This window comes from Brachyistius frenatus, unplaced genomic scaffold (genome assembly GCF_029030835.1).
Source record: "Brachyistius frenatus isolate BFR_SWC_R1_liver_20210118 unplaced genomic scaffold, ASM2903083v1 Contig_123, whole genome shotgun sequence".
NCBI classification, from domain to species: domain Eukaryota; kingdom Metazoa; phylum Chordata; class Actinopteri; family Embiotocidae; genus Brachyistius; species Brachyistius frenatus.
In genome coordinates this window covers 302,279-317,500 of record NW_027210722.1, presented here as the reverse complement: position 1 = coordinate 317,500, position 15,222 = coordinate 302,279, and the positions used below count along the sequence as shown (strand labels likewise).

General features: G+C 46.8%; 2 protein-coding genes across 6 annotated transcripts in view; both read left to right on the top strand.

The window, feature by feature from the left end:
* Positions 1–15,222, top strand: part of LOC138629901 (SEC14-like protein 1) — a 49,028-nt gene that overhangs the window by 22,642 nt on the left and 11,164 nt on the right. The window contains exons 11-17 of one of the 4 annotated variants that reach the window (XR_011311594.1): positions 509–680; positions 1,066–1,200; positions 1,330–1,464; positions 1,784–2,035; positions 2,538–2,716; positions 3,152–3,178; positions 5,179–5,338. Coding sequence is in view for 3 of the 4 variants with exons in the window: in XM_069713887.1 (XP_069569988.1) it covers positions 509–680; positions 1,066–1,200; positions 1,330–1,464; positions 1,784–2,035; positions 2,538–2,716; positions 3,152–3,178; positions 5,179–5,284 (1,006 nt within the window). In the remaining variant the exon portion in view is untranslated. The other 3 variants (XM_069713887.1, XM_069713888.1, XM_069713889.1) reach the window with 3 other exon arrangements.
* Positions 9,359–15,222, top strand: part of LOC138629917 (endonuclease V-like) — a 50,575-nt gene continuing 44,711 nt past the window's right edge. Inside the window, exons 1-5 of one of the 2 annotated variants that reach the window (XM_069713913.1) lie at positions 9,359–9,484; positions 10,090–10,261; positions 11,955–12,089; positions 13,599–13,638; positions 13,790–13,902. In XM_069713913.1, the coding sequence (XP_069570014.1) occupies positions 9,441–9,484; positions 10,090–10,261; positions 11,955–12,089; positions 13,599–13,638; positions 13,790–13,902 (504 nt within the window). In that variant the 5' untranslated portion in view covers positions 9,359–9,440. The remainder of the gene's footprint in view (positions 9,485–10,089; positions 10,262–11,954; positions 12,090–13,598; positions 13,639–13,789; positions 13,903–15,222) is intronic. The other variant, XM_069713914.1, reaches the window with a different exon arrangement.

The following is a 15,222-nucleotide window of genomic DNA, read 5'->3' as shown; positions in this document are numbered from 1 at the left end:
CACACACACACACACACACACACACACACACACACACACACACACACAGCAGCACGAGTGAGTCCAGAGGAGAAATTATCCCCCCTTGAATGGAAAGAAGGCACGAGGCTCGTCTCTGAGTGCTCCCATTCAGATGGTGATGGGAGGGAGGGTGAGGGGGGGGGGGGGGGCGAGCGAGGAAGGGGGCGAGGAGGGAGAGAGGAAGGGGGCGAGGGAGGGGAGACGGTATCTGTCATCCGTCATCCGTCAGCCCTCTCATACAGAAGGAGATAAGAGCTGCACGGGATGTCATGTGACCTCGGAGTGGCTGCGACATCCGAGCCCGATTAGATGGAGGGAAAGAAGGACGGATGTGGAAGCGATGGAGGGATTCGGAATTAGCTTCATCACTTAAGCTGCACTTCAGGGTGGCAGGTGTTAAGTGGCGAGAACGATGCAGCCCCGCTCTGCGAGTGTGAAAAGCGCGAGTTTATCCGCAACGCTAATCCGCTCACTTCCTCCTCTAAAGCTGCTGGACGTGTCTGGTGGATCTGGAAGGGCTGAACATGCGGCACCTGTGGCGGCCGGGGGTCAAGGCGCTGCTGAGGATCATCGAGGTGGTGGAGGCCAACTACCCGGAGACTCTGGGACGGCTGCTCATCCTGAGGGCGCCGAGGGTCTTCCCCGTCCTCTGGACGCTGGTGAGAGACCGGGACGGGATGCCGGAACGTGCTCCGGGTCCTCCTTACAGCACCAGTTCACACGCACAGCATTCGGACGGGCTGACCGTTTTCCCGGTTGTTAGTCGTAACCCCCCCCGTGTTGCCATGGAAACGGAGATCGCGCCGACAAAAAGTTTGATATTTCGAGAGCGAGTTGCCCCACAATACGAATACCTTTAGATCGCATGTTTTATTTAGTTGGTAACTTGTTGTATAATCGCTGAGCACATCGCCGGTGTGCCAATAAGTGTGGTATTGCTTCATTAGCTGCTGGAGGACAAACGCAAGCTTTACAACGCCGTCATTTTGGTACATTTCTGTACATTTAAGCATGTCGGTGACTCCGGTCCACCCCTGCCTTCAGGTGAGCCCCTTCATCGATGAAAACACCCGCAAGAAGTTCCTGATCTACGCGGGCAACGACTACCAAGGTCCCGGCGGCCTGGTGGACTACATCGACAAGGAGATCATCCCCGACTTCCTGGGAGGAGAGTGCATGGTGAGCGTGGGACGGAGATTTAAGCAGATGATTCCACTCTGAATTGGCACTTCCCGGGACACGACACGTCCCACACTCGCATCTCCTCCGCTGACCCAGTTCCTCTGCTCCCTCTCCCTCCCTCCACAGTGCGAGGTGCCGGAGGGCGGCCTGGTTCCCAAGTCCATGTACCGCACGGCCGAGGAGATGGAGAACGAGGACGTCCGCCTGTGGACCGAGACCATCTACCAGAGCGCCAGCATCTTCAAGGGAGCTCCGCACGAGGTGAGGGGGAAGGCACGGCTGCAGAAGGAGGGAGGGAGGGAGGGAGGGAAGGAGGGAGGGAGGACATGTAGGGCAGCGTCTGGGAGAGCTGCAGCATCTGGATGGACGGTGTGCCATCTAGTGGTTGGGACGCGGTAGTGACTTCTGAAGTCAGACGCAGCAGCTTGGAAACCGACAGCAATGAAGTCTCGCGGTCTTCCAGACTCCCGACGTCATTTGACGGGAAAATAGGATGTAAAAGACGCTCTGAAATAGGTGAGACACTCGTCGCGGCGTCTGCTGACTCGAACCTCTTCATTTCTCCGCCCCTCCCGACCAGCTTCTGATCGAGATCATCGACGCCTCCTCCGTCATCACCTGGGACTTCGACGTGTGCAAAGGCGACGTGGTTTTCAACATCTACCACTCCAAGCGGGCCCCGCAGGCGCCGCGCAAAGACGCCCTGGGAGCCCACGGCATCACCTCGCCGGGAGGGAACAACGTCCAGCTCATCGACAAGTCCTGGACGCTGGGGCAGGACTACAGTATGGTGGAGTCGCCGCTCACCTGCAAGGAGGGCGAGAGTGTGCAGGTGAGACCGTGTGATCCTCTGCTGCGGCATCATGTTTTCTTGTTGTTGTTGTTGTTGTTGTTGTTTTTCGTCTTTCGGACCAAAGAGTTACGCGCTAATACCAAACGGCGACCAGCAGCGACGTCACCCCGTCGGTTTGTTAGCGGCCGTTACGAAGCCTCCAGTTCAGATTCTGTCCGTCGCCATCTTTGTCAGTTCGGAGCGGTTCGGAGCAGGACGTGACCGTATTTGGACGAGCCGGGGGGGAGGAGCGAGCGGTGGATCTGACCGATCTGATCGGAAACCTGACGATACTACGTCCCGCCCACCGATAGCTGACACCTGACCGCACCACAGGCGGAGGAGCTAAAAAAAAACAACAACAACAGTTATATTATGAACTGAAAAGGTTCTAAGTTCCTCCCCCTGCGCTGTCCGCTGTCCTTAGAGCTGTTCTTAGTCCCTGCGGTGTAAAGAAGCCTCGCTGACGTGTTTTTTTTTTTGGACGTCTCCGTGTCCTCAGGGCTCCCACATCACGCGCTGGCCCGGTTTCTACATCCTCCAGTGGAAGTTCCACAACATGCCGGCCTGCTCGGCCACCAACCTGCCGCGGATGGACGACGTGCTGGCCACCCTGCAGGTCTCCTCGCACAAGTGTAAAGTCATGTACTACACCGAGGTGCTGGGCTCCGAGGACTTCAGGTTGGTAACCGACCCGAGCGTCGAACAAATATTCTCTGTGTGCGCGCGTGTCTATATATATATATATATATATATATATTTTTTTTTTTTTTCTTCCTCCACCACGATGTTGTGACATCTTTACTTTCCCACTTGACTCCTTGATTACGACTCATTTCTCCACTCCTGTCCTCTTCCAGTTTGCCTTCTCTACAAACCTCCACGTAGCGCCACGTACGACGTTTGATACTCGAATGAATTCAGTCGATGAGCTTGAAGAGCATCATGAGTTTTTCTTCTTTTAGGCCCAAAGTTTTGAAATAAGGATGCTTCCCTTCCCCTGGAAGACGCCTTTTAATCCATCTTTTTCTGTCCAACCTGCTCCTGTTCTATCGCTCACTCCTCCTCCTCCTCCTCCTCTTCCTCGTCGTCCCGCTCTGTCTTCCTCCCGTGAAGAACGGCTTGCTGTGATGTGCAGAGTTTGTAAGTGGCTCAGTGTCCCCCCCCCGCGCCCCCCACCTCCACTCTTCCTTTGTTTTAGTTTTTTTTTTTTTTTTTTTTTTTAAGCACTCGCTCGCTATCACGGCTGCTTCTGGCTGCAGATCAGAGACGCTCGTCGTCTGCGTCTCTTCTGGCTTCTTCTTTTTTTTTTTTTTTTTTTTAACTTTTTTTTCTTGTACTTTCGGTTAGCGTCGGCTGACAGGTCGCTAATCGCGCTCAGGCGACACCGTAGCCTGCTCACGCCCACCTGCTGGCTTCACTCTGCATGCGCGACTAACCACACGAGGGGGGTTTGTTTTAGGTTTGTTCCGCAAACAAACACCCACTTTAAACTGCTGCGCACGCACACGCGCACACACACACACACTGCACTACCAACTTACTGCCTCCCACGCTGCTTCCACCGCACACCCGCTCTTTCATTGTATTTGACCCTCTAATGAGATCATCGGCTGACTCACTCCAGTTGTGTTTTAACGCCAAGATTTGCTGTTGACTCACTTAAATTTCCGAAATATCCGAAACGCCACGTTGAAGTTGGTAAAAGAAAAATGGAACTTCGGTAACCGTGTGTGTAACGTATGATACGTGCCGAGCAGGATGCGTATTAAAGGGTTGCTTCCTACCGCTGACGTGCTCCTCTTTTTAAAAGTCAAAATTTATTTTGAATACCTTTTATTTGATTTATTTCGATCTGAAAAAAGAAATAAAATAAAGGGATGAAATCACAGTTCCCAGTAAACATTTGAACCTTTTTTTTTTTTCTTTGAGGATTTGCTCCTTTCTCAAAGATTTTAATAACTTTTAATCCAAATTTTATGGAAGTGTTTTGTTTATATTTCAGGGTTCCTTTCAAAACTCTTTTCCAGACAGGGACAGTTAAGTGGGATTTGAACTTTTTTTATAGGGGGTAGGGGGAGAGTTTGTTTGCATGTTTAAATTTTAGTTGCCATTAATAATATCTAATTAATATATTTTCCATGTAGTTTTTTTTATTTTTAATTTAATTTTTTTTTTTTTTATAAATTGTATTTGTAGTGGTTTTATCCTCTTCCTGTTCGTCACTTCAGTAAAGATTTGACTTCACCTGCTTAAGAAAGTAAAACATGCAGGAAAACGTAAAGCTGAAGAGCTTCGGCTACAAAATGAAGAATTCAAAGACGACGGCAGAAAAGTTAATGAAACTACTTTACATCTATTAAATAACGGAGAAAGCAACAAAGAGAAGTTTTTGTGCGCAGGTGTGTTGATGAAAGTGCGCCAGTTGTGTTGCATCATAATTGCGCAGCAGGTTTAAGCAGTGAAAGGTTTTTCTGTTCATCAGAAGTCATTAAATTTGAGCTTTTTTTTTTTTTTTTAGTCAGTTAAAGTCTTCACTCTACTGGGAACCCTGATATCTCCTTTTTTTTTAATAAATGTTAACACAAGACTTCCTGTTGCATTATGCAAGTATGTACGATACATTCCAGACATGGACCAAAATATACCAACATATAAATAAGCCTGCCTGTTTATACTTTGATTGAACTCGTCAAAACTCTCTTGAAGTTATTTATTCAGACATCGAAACGCAGGAGCAGCTCGCGCTCTGCCGCGGACCGCTCGGCTCGTAAACCTGAGCGGGAAACTCTTAAAAAAAAAAAAAAAGCTGAGATCATCGAAACATCCTGAACTTCAGCAGAGTTTTGAGTTGTTTAAAAAAAAAAAAAAAACCAACATTTTTTTTTTGCCATCGTTAAATAATAACTTCCCGCGTAGGTCGGCCCGAGCGACTCTCCCTCCCGTAGGTCCGATCCGGCTGCATGGTTCTGCATCGTGAGCTCGTGCACATTCAGAGAGTCCCCACCCTCCCCCCAGACGCACCGGGGGCGGGTGGGGCGGGGCGGGAGGAGGGGGGGGGGGGGAGTCGCTCGGGTGATGTCAGTGACTGTGTGATGTCAGGTGTTCACATGCTCCTCCCTCTCTCCCTCCCTCCCTCTCAGGGGTTCGATGACCAGCCTGGAGTCGAGCCACAGCGGCTTCTCGCAGCTCAGCGCCGCCACCACCTCCTCCAACCAGTCCCAGTCCAGCTCCATGATCTCCAGGTAGAAGCTGGGAGCGGAGGAGGACTTCCACACACACCCCCCCCCCCCTCCTTCTCCCCTAATCCCCCCTCCCTCCCCCGTTCTTCCGCCGGCACCGAAGCCCGCCCTCCCTCATCGTCTCCGGACTCCTCTTGCACAGCCGGTCTCCGTTGAACCGACGCATGCTTGCACAAACAGGCGACAAAAGAATTCGAAAGAAATTCTGGAGCAAAACGAAAAAAGAAAAAAAACAAACGAAAAAAAAAAAAAAAAACTTTAAAAACTCTGTGTACAAATTTCAAGGGCTGATTTTTGCACAAAAGGCCGTGATATATATATATATATTCCCCCCCCCCCCGTGCCTGGCATCTCCGCCGGGCCGCAGCTCGAATCGGACGTTTTAGCCGAATGTTTTGTCCACGCGGGGTGGAGAGGTCAAAGGTCGGGAGGCGAAGCCGAAAGAAGCAATATTCTCATCCCGGGAGCTGCGGGACGGGATGAAGACACTGGAGGCGCTGTTACATATATGCATCTACACACACAACACGCGACACGCACACGGACGTTTGACGTCATGCAAAAATCGATGTATCGTGTTTGCCATATTTGTTACTGCAGGAGTTTGTTCACAGGTCAAGTTTTTGGGTGGGCGGGGCCAACATCGTAACGAGGTCCGGGTCAAATATCAGCTGTTTGTTTGTGAAACCGCGTGGCGTTCACCGACTCACGGCAGCACCGACGGTTGTAACGCTCCCGACACCCGTCGTGTCGTCTCACCGGGCCGAACTCCACCCGGCCGTCTCTCGAGGGTCCCGTCGCGCCCGGAAATTATTTTTTTTTTTCTGAGTATTTGACCCGGGTCGGACTCTCAGCGAAGAAATATCGCTAGAAGCAATAAGTTTGACTTTCTACTGTGTGAAATATTTCTATTTATCATGAAGACGAACGTGGAGGATCACGGGTGCTGATTGCAGATGACCTTTTGTGTTGTAAAGTGGCGAACCCGGCGCGGGCGGCGAGTAAACAATTCATCATCACTTCCTGTCTCGGTTAAGGTTTCGGCGGGAAAAATAATTCTCCATATTTTATCTTCTCACTGAGGAAAAAAAAGGAAAAAAAAAAAGAAGAGTTCACCGAGCAGTGAGTTTGCTTTCCGTTCTGCACCCCCAGTCCGAACCGCGGTCGTCATGGAGACGCCTCCGGTGAAAATGCGCTCACCGATTCTGGCCGGCGCTCGTCGGCCAGTGAAACGGCCGAGTTTCGGAGGGGTTGTGGCGTTTTCGAGCGAGAAGGGTGACGTAGGTTTTCCGTGTGCTTTGGCGGTGAATGTGTGTTTTGTGTTTGCGGTTCGACGGCCAGCGGGCGACCTTCGACCTTCCGTCCACGTGCTGGCGTCGGTTTGGTTCCTGGGTGGGACTCGCTGGGTGAAGCGGCGTGGTGCGCGTCACCGCACGCTCACGCGCCGATCTACAGATCTATTATTTAAAAAGAATTCCGATTTAGCCAATATCAGAGCCATGTGTCAATAAATACCATTTTAGCCTTTGTCAGCGCCACTTAGAAAAACTTACCTGCTTATTTTTTATTTTATCTTGGTTTTTTTCTCCCACCTCTCCTTCCCCCACCTGAGGTCACCACGGTAACAGATGATCGGTTGTCCAGTGAGTGAATGACATTTTTTTCTAAAATGCAACGCACCCACGCAACGCTCTTTTTTTTTTTTTTTTTTTTTTAACAAAAAAACAAAACCAAAACAAAAACAAACGGTTTGTTTGGTTAATGAACCGCCGTTGACTTCACACGGATCTGACTCCCGCGCCCCCGCGAGAGGGCAGAGGATGATCACGATTGCCAAGAGTCATCGGATTGCCGTTGCCACGGTTACCGAGTGCAGCTGACAGCAAAAAAAAAAAAAAAAAAAAAAAAAAAAAGTAAATAGAAAAGATGGGAGGGACGGTTTGGAGTCCTGAAATTCCTGTTTTTGATACATGAAGCTGCTGGTTTTTAAACTCGTGTCGTTTAACTGCAATAACGGAAAAGGAGCTCCTGGAGGAGGAGGAGGAGGAGGCGGCGTGTTTGGATGAGGGTGTATTTAGAAGGAGCTTCAGTGGGAGGAATAAAATAACAACAACAACAACAACAACACAAAAGAGGCTGCTCCCCCCCCTCACGGCCTCCTCTCACTCCACCAGCACGTCTACAACCACACGACTAACGTTCACTCCACCTGGCTGTTTATTCAGGAGCTTTCAACCCTCACTGTTTATATCTCCTTTTTTTAAATTTTATTTATTTTATTTTCTCACTTGTACACTCCTGGTTTTTGCTTTTCATCCTCGTGTATCTCCAGAGAGCCGAGTCGGACCTTTTGATTGACGCCATCGGCGCAAAGTTGACGTTACTGTTTTGATTTCCATTTGAACCTCCAGCCTCGCTCCCCTCTGACTTCAGCTCTTCTTCTTCTCACGGACTAACGAGGGCTATAACTGTTTTGTCTCGACTGTTTTTGAATCCACTCCGTTTCTCTTCTCTCACCCCCCCCCCCCAACATCGCTGCATATCTTCTCTCTATCTTCATGTGAGAAATGATGTAAAAAAAAATTTTTTTTTTAAAAAAGAACATGTTTGGATTTATGAGAATATGGCGCCTTTAAAAACATTTTTTTTTTTTTAAACATTAAACTTGAATTATGAGAAACTGCAAAACGCGTGTCGAATTCATTAATACTTGTCCTTCTGCGCATATTAACAAAAAATAAATCATCAGTTATGGTTTGTGTCCGTTTTATTGTTCACACATTCTTTGCTGAAAATTGTGTTAATGTGTCTGAAATCTAAATACGTTTCATCTCAGACACCGTCGGAGGTCACGATGTTGAGTTTCCGGTTTTCTAATGTCTAGTTTTTACTGCATGAAAGCCTTGAATTGATTATGAATATTAAAAGTTATCCAATGAGTTCATATAATTTGGTCTAGAGGGGAAATAAAACGAAGAGCAGAGGACCGAGAACGGAGCCCTGAGGTACACCAGGTCTCAAATATAATGAAAGATGTGGCTCCTCCCACTGAATCTTCTTTGTTAGAGTTACAGAAGAGTACGACGTCTAAACTGAGACGATAAGTAAAGGGATTATTTACTATATTTTAAGACATACTTGAAGTCAATCTGACAAAGAAACCTCAAAATAGTCATTTCAGTTTTATTTATATCGAATCAAATAATTATATCAGTCATCTTAAAGTATTCACGGTGTCCGGAGCAGAAAACATGAACATGTGGTGACGCCTGTTTCTGAGGATCTGACTTTGTGAATGACGAAGATGGACCCTGAAGTTCCCAGCATATCGATGAGTCGGTGGTTTTAAGTTAGTCACGGATCTTTTTGTGAAAAACAGGCTGCAGCGTATGAAGACATCCTGCTGCTGAATTTATTTATTTATTTAAGTCACCAAAAAAAACCTAAAAAGTAACAGCCTCCAAAACTTTTTCTGAACAAATACTGACCTTGGGTCCAAAATCAAACTTCAACTTCAGTCGTATACTTTCTTCACAAAGATTTCTACGTCGCTTAATAGAAAAACTCATCGAACAGGTGACGCATATCTATATATATTTTTTTTATTCCTCTGAAGTTGAAATGTTTTTTTTGTCACTTTATTGTCTGGATCAGTCCGACGATACGTTTTGTTTCAGTCTTTTTTTTCAGCCAGTAGATTTTTTTTCAAGATCCAGTGAAGAACAGAAACCATTCGAGGCACCTTTTCCTGAGACTTCACGTATATTCTGACAATATCACAGTTTGTTTTTGCTGCTGAGCCCATTTAAGTATAGAAAACAACAGACATATAATGCTCCATAAGAAGCTGAGTACTTTTTTCAAACATCCAGCTGCAGTGTCAATACAAGATGATGTTCATCTATTTATTTTTTTTATAGTCGGGTTGATTCGAGTCATCCTCCTTATTTTAATCCACCATTACCACTGACTTTCTAATAATCTAATTTACCTTTCTAACCACTAGATGTCGGTATTTACCCGCTTCGACGCCCGCGACTCCGCCCTCGCCGTGACGTCACCTGTGTACGGAAGGACGCTGCTTTTTCTGTCAGCGGATCTTCCTGGTCGAAGAAGTCGGTTTGACTTTTGAGAGTTTCTCTTCGTTTCCGAGACGCACACAGATGTCCGCTCCTCCTGCAGAAGATCTGGTCGCAACGTGGAAGAGGTCAGAGAACACTTCTGCTCTTTTGGAAACACCGGGAAGTCGCTCCGGGTTATTGATAAGGCATTTGTGACGTCACCTCGATCCCACATCCACGTCCTCTGTTCCCAACTACCAGAACTTCGTATCGGACATCCAAAACGACTTAATCTCCTCTTTCGGGTTAATCAATAACGATTATTGATCTAAAGTCTATTTTCAACTTCATTCATGTTTTTATTAGACTCAGGAGGCTTCAAATCCACATGGCTTTCTTGATTAATCTTACTATTTGTGCAATAAAGAAATAGTATAACTACATGTTTATATTATTACAATTATTATTATTTTTATATACTTTTACCAGTCCTGTAATATTTTTGTAGATGAAAAAAAAAAAAAAAAATCCATGATATGAACTCCTCCTGGTGTCTTTACATGTAACCCTGACGTGTCGGTGGTTGTTCTTGAATACAAAACAAATCTTCAGCAGAACAAACATCCTTCGTCCGTGTAATAAAAAACAAACAAAAAAACCCACACCTGTCAATGAGATGAACCTCAGCTCAGTCCTGTGTTCAGATCTCTGTCTCACGGGTGCGTGTCTGTCTGTCTGTCCTGGTGTCCAGTGAGCAGGCTCGTCTCAGACAGCAGGTGGTGGAGGAGGACGACGAGGTCTGGCAGAGGGATCCTGACTTCAGGGGCCTGGAGAGAGTGGGGGGGGTGGACCTGTCCTTCATCAAAGGGGATGACGTCAACGCCTGCGCTCAGCTGGTGGTGCTCAGCTACCCCGACCTGGAGGTGAGCTAAAAAATAAAATAAATAAATATATATATATGTGTGTATAAAAGACCTGGAGGTGAGCTAAAAAAATAAAAATAAAATAAATAAATATATATATATATATATATATATGTGTGTATAAAAGACCTGGAGGTGAGCGGTCCTCTCATTTACGCATGGTGATGTGTCGACCTCTGGTGGTGACAGGAGGAACAGCAGCTAGTGTGGCTGGGAGATTGAATTACAGATAAGAGCGTTTTACATTATTTGACGCCATTTTTTTGTACATCTTGTAAAGTTTTCGTTCAGCCTCTGTTTGAGGACACGAAGCTCGACAACAGAATCAACACAAGTGTTAAACACCGCAGGACATTTCTGACAGAACAACAATCGTAGTAACGTGATGCTCAATGTGTTGTTGTTGTTGTTGTTTTTGTTTATACAGAAAACAACGTTTTGGCGTTGAAAAAGGAGCCTCACACGCTTTTTTTTTTAAATCTGCACTTACACATCCTCTCAGAAGTCTTGGTAACGCTCGAAGAGCAGAAACGTTGCGTTAGTGCCGTCATGAAGACGAGGCTGAAGGGCACTGCAGTTTAACAATAGGACGCCGATGTAGCCTGAATGATGGTGCATTTCTAAAGGCAGACAACATTCGAGTGTCGCGGCTCTTCTTTGTGCAACGGTTAAATGCTTCGTCCGCTTTGATTAAAACGTCGGATTTAACCGCGCTTGAGACCTTGAAGCAAAATTGTTTTTTATGCTGGGTAGAGAAGTCGTGACGGCTCGAGCAACTGCTGATAACGAAGGACAGATCAGAGAGGAGGACAGACGGAGACGTTCGGAGACGGCGGGAGGCAGCAATGTGTGAAAAATGAGTTTGTAATGTGCAGAGCAGTTTACTCCCTGCGCAGACTGTACAGTCCACTCTGAATAGTTCACATTCTACGCATGAATTATGCTCATATCTTTAAAGGATGTTGCTCACAAACCCTGTTCAGAGCGCGGACTGCCTGGCGGGTTGTCATGTTGGAGAACCCTGTTGCCATGGCGCCGCAGTTCAGGTGGTTTGTGTTCTCCGGGTTTCAAAAAAAAAGAGGCAGCCACGGGCAGGTGACTGAAACAAACTGACGAGGAGGGAAGAAGAGCGCACGGGCTGAATACAGCACGGAGGGAAGGACAACGAGGGACAGGTGAAACCGATCGTGGACGTTTCAAAAATCGAACGGGAAGCACGAAACCCAGACTGGCCTGAAGACGACGAGGCCGAAAAGAAGTCCGGACGAGAACGGACGCCTCGGAAGGTCCCGCCAGAGCTCGGTGTTGATAGTCTGAGTCTGGGGGACCAATTCCCATCCCATCATTTCACCGTAAATTGAAACCGTGTCCTCTTTCCAAATGCTTCAGGAGTCTTCCACAGAACGAACCGTCCGACGGTCAGAATATGTTCGCAGCCTTTATTCAACAAGTACCAGATGTTTCAGTTTGTGCCATATGGGGGATGTTGGCGATTATGTTGCACAGCTTGTGCGAGCTCCCGGGGAGTCGCTCTTACATATTCACTCTGGGGTGGATGCATTTGTCCAGAGCACCTGCACCCTGACGGCGTCACCGTCCCAGCTCCAGATGTGACGTATTTAAACCCGGTGCGGTGAATAGACGCCTGGTCAGGTTTCGTTAAGATGTGAGATTTGTTTCTCCGTCCCGCCAGGTGCTGTACGAGGACAGTCAGATGGTGACCCTCACCGCCCCCTACATCGCCGGCTTCCTGGCCTTCAGAGAGACTCCGTTCCTCCTGGAGGCTCTGCGGCGGCTGAAGAGGAACCAGCCTGCTCTTTACCCTCAGGTCTGGAAACTCAAACATGTCAAACATATATGTCCTCGGGTTTAAAGTTGGGTTCAATTTGAAATGAGTTGAACAGTCGGGGAAACGTATCCTCGTTCTTTCGGGGAGCGACAAAACTCTCACGCCGGTGACCGAATGGAGCTCAGGAGGTCAACGTTATCTACGCACTACATTTCTGCGTGTTTTGTTTTAGTCGGTTTCAAAACGGCTAACAAACTCGGCTAGGCTAACATAGGCTGGGGAGTGGCTACCGACTGTGACGTCACCCGAAATGTTCAGATTTTGTCCGTCGCCATCTTGCTGGTCCGGAGCAGGAAGTGACCATATTTGGACGAGCCGGGGGAGGAGCTAGCGGTGGATCCGACTGATCTGATTGGAAACCTGACGATACTGCGTCCCGCCCACCGATAGCTGTGACCTGACTGCACCACAGGCCTGTCAATCAAACAGACACGCCGCCCCCCCCCCTCCCTTCTCGGAAGCTACGAGCATTTTTATACACGGTCTTCCTTATTTATGAAGCAAGTACATTTCTTCCTGCGATATTCCCACCTGCGACTTTATTTTTGTCTTAATTCTCATTTTACATTTAAATTGAATTTCTTATTCTTTACTAAATTTATTTTGTTGCAACCTGCCCCATCACCACTAGATGTCGGTATATCCTGCGTACTGTTCCTTTAAACACAGAATGAACTACAGCTCCTGTCGCTGTTTCTCAAAGAGTCACCTCTAATCCAACCACACACACACACACACACACACACACACACACACACACACACACACACACACACACACACACACACACACACTTGGATTTACTTCCTCTGACATTTAGCTGTGGACAGATTTCTGCTCCCTTTACCTGCAACCTTTGAAGTGAGTTTTCCCGGTGACTTATGAACGTCTGTGGAGTCACGAATCCATCGGTGTGTCGGAGCTGGACGTTTTTTTTAGAAATCTGTTACAGCTCCTACTGAATTCAACTATCGAAGACACTCTGCTGCTTACACACACACACACACACACACACACACACACACACACACACACACACACACACACACACACACACATCTGACAAGGGGGATGATTTGTTTCAAATGGCGTAGACTCACTATTTCGAGTGCACACGTGACAAGCACGGAAACATGCTCTAAGTACCTGGATGATGTACTTGCAGACTTTCCGTCGGTGTGTTTATTGTGTGCATTAAACGTGGATTTCTGGGTAAAATAATTAAAGCTGCAGATATGTTGGCAGGTGATGCGTTCAAATTTCCTGTAATTGTGCAGTTTGAGACAACACTAACATGTTGACACAAATACTACAGGAGTGAGAGTACTGGTATGTAAGAGCACGATTTAAGTATCCAGGATTAACATTCTTCACTTCACCTGTTACATGTCTGAATGTCACAAATATATATATATATATATATTTTTTGTACTACTACTACTTGTGAATTAATCCTCGTTGTGTCTGCATTGTGTTCCCTGTCTGCAGGTGGTGTTGGTGGACGGTAACGGTCTCTTCCACTACAGAGGTGAGGAGACAAAATAATGTTCGAAGCAATGGCGTCGTATTTTCGGAGCCTTCATTTCCAGGAAGGTGTCGTGTCGTCCGTTTTTATAAACAGTCTGCGGTTTCAGCCCAGAAACTTGAGTTTAGGATTGTGCCGTTTGGACCGTTGGCAGAGTTCGGCCTGGCGTGTCATCTGGGCGTGCTGTCGGGGCTGGCCTGCGTGGGCGTGGCCAAGAACCTGCTGCAGGTGCACGGTGTGTGCAAGAGCGAGGAGCACCAATCGCAAGTAAGAGCATTGCATACAATTATCGAGGATTACAACCCAAAACTGTTGCGGACGTGTGCGTCTGTTTTTCCCCCCGCTGTGCTGCGCAGCTTCGTCAAGTCAGTGGTTTCGGTAAAAAATAATTCAAACGTCTTTCGTACGACCGTGTCTCGAAAAAAGTTGCGACGCTGTGTAAAATGTAAATAGAAACAGAATGTGATGATTTGCAAATCACGCAAACCCATATTTCACTTGAAAATAGAACAAAGACAGCATATCAAATGTTGGAACTGAGAAATTCTTCTGTTTTACGAAATATATGTGCTTATTTTGAATTTGATGCCATGTTGCAAAAAACATTCAGAGAATCTGGGGAAATCTCTGCAAACGAGGGACAAGGCTGAAAACCAGTATTAGATGGTCGTGGCGATCTTCGGGTCCTGCACTAAAAACAGACACAATTCTGGAGTGGAAATCACCGCATGGGCTCAGGAACACTTCTGAAAACCATCGTCTGTGAACACGGTTCATCGCTGCATCCACACATGCAGGTTAAAACTCCGCCATGCAAAGAAGGAACCAGATAGAAACATGATCCAGAAACACCGCCGGCTTCTCTGGACCCGAGCTCATTTAAGATGGACCGAGGCGAAGTGGAAAACTGTCCTGTGGTCTGACGAATCCAAATTTGTAAACATGTCTGGAAATCATGAACTCTGTGTCGTCCGAGCAAACGAGGAGAGGGACCATCCTGCTTGTTGTCCGCGCGCAGTTTAAAAAGGCCTGCATCCGTGACGAAGCTGAAATCCTATTTCAGGCAATATTTGGACAACAGCAACTGGTCTGCTCAGCTCCCAAAGGTTTAGTTTGAGTTTTGTAAAAAGAAGAGTTGATGCAACTCTGTGGTAAACATGCACCTGTACCAACTTTTTTGAGACGTGTTGCTGGCATCAAATTCAAAATGAGCATTTTTTTTTTAAAACAACAAAATGTGATGTTTTTCAATTAAATATGGGTCAACGTGATTTTCAAATCATCACATTCTGTTTTTATTAACATTTTATACAGTGTCCCAACTTTTTATTTTTTTTTTTTGGGGGGAACACGGTTGTATTTGGAGTAGCTGTCAGTATTTCTCCTGTAACCTCGCTGCCAACTTTAACAAGAGTCAGGCGATTAAATATTTAAAGTTTTCAAAGTTTAATCGCTGTTTCGTTGTGTTTATTGCCCGCTGCGTCTAAAAAAAAAAAAAAAAAAAGTGAAGAAATGTCAGGGATGGAGGAAGCGAAGGACAGAGCTCCCGGTTGCTGTTGAATTGCGCCCGTGTGTGCGTTTGCGCGT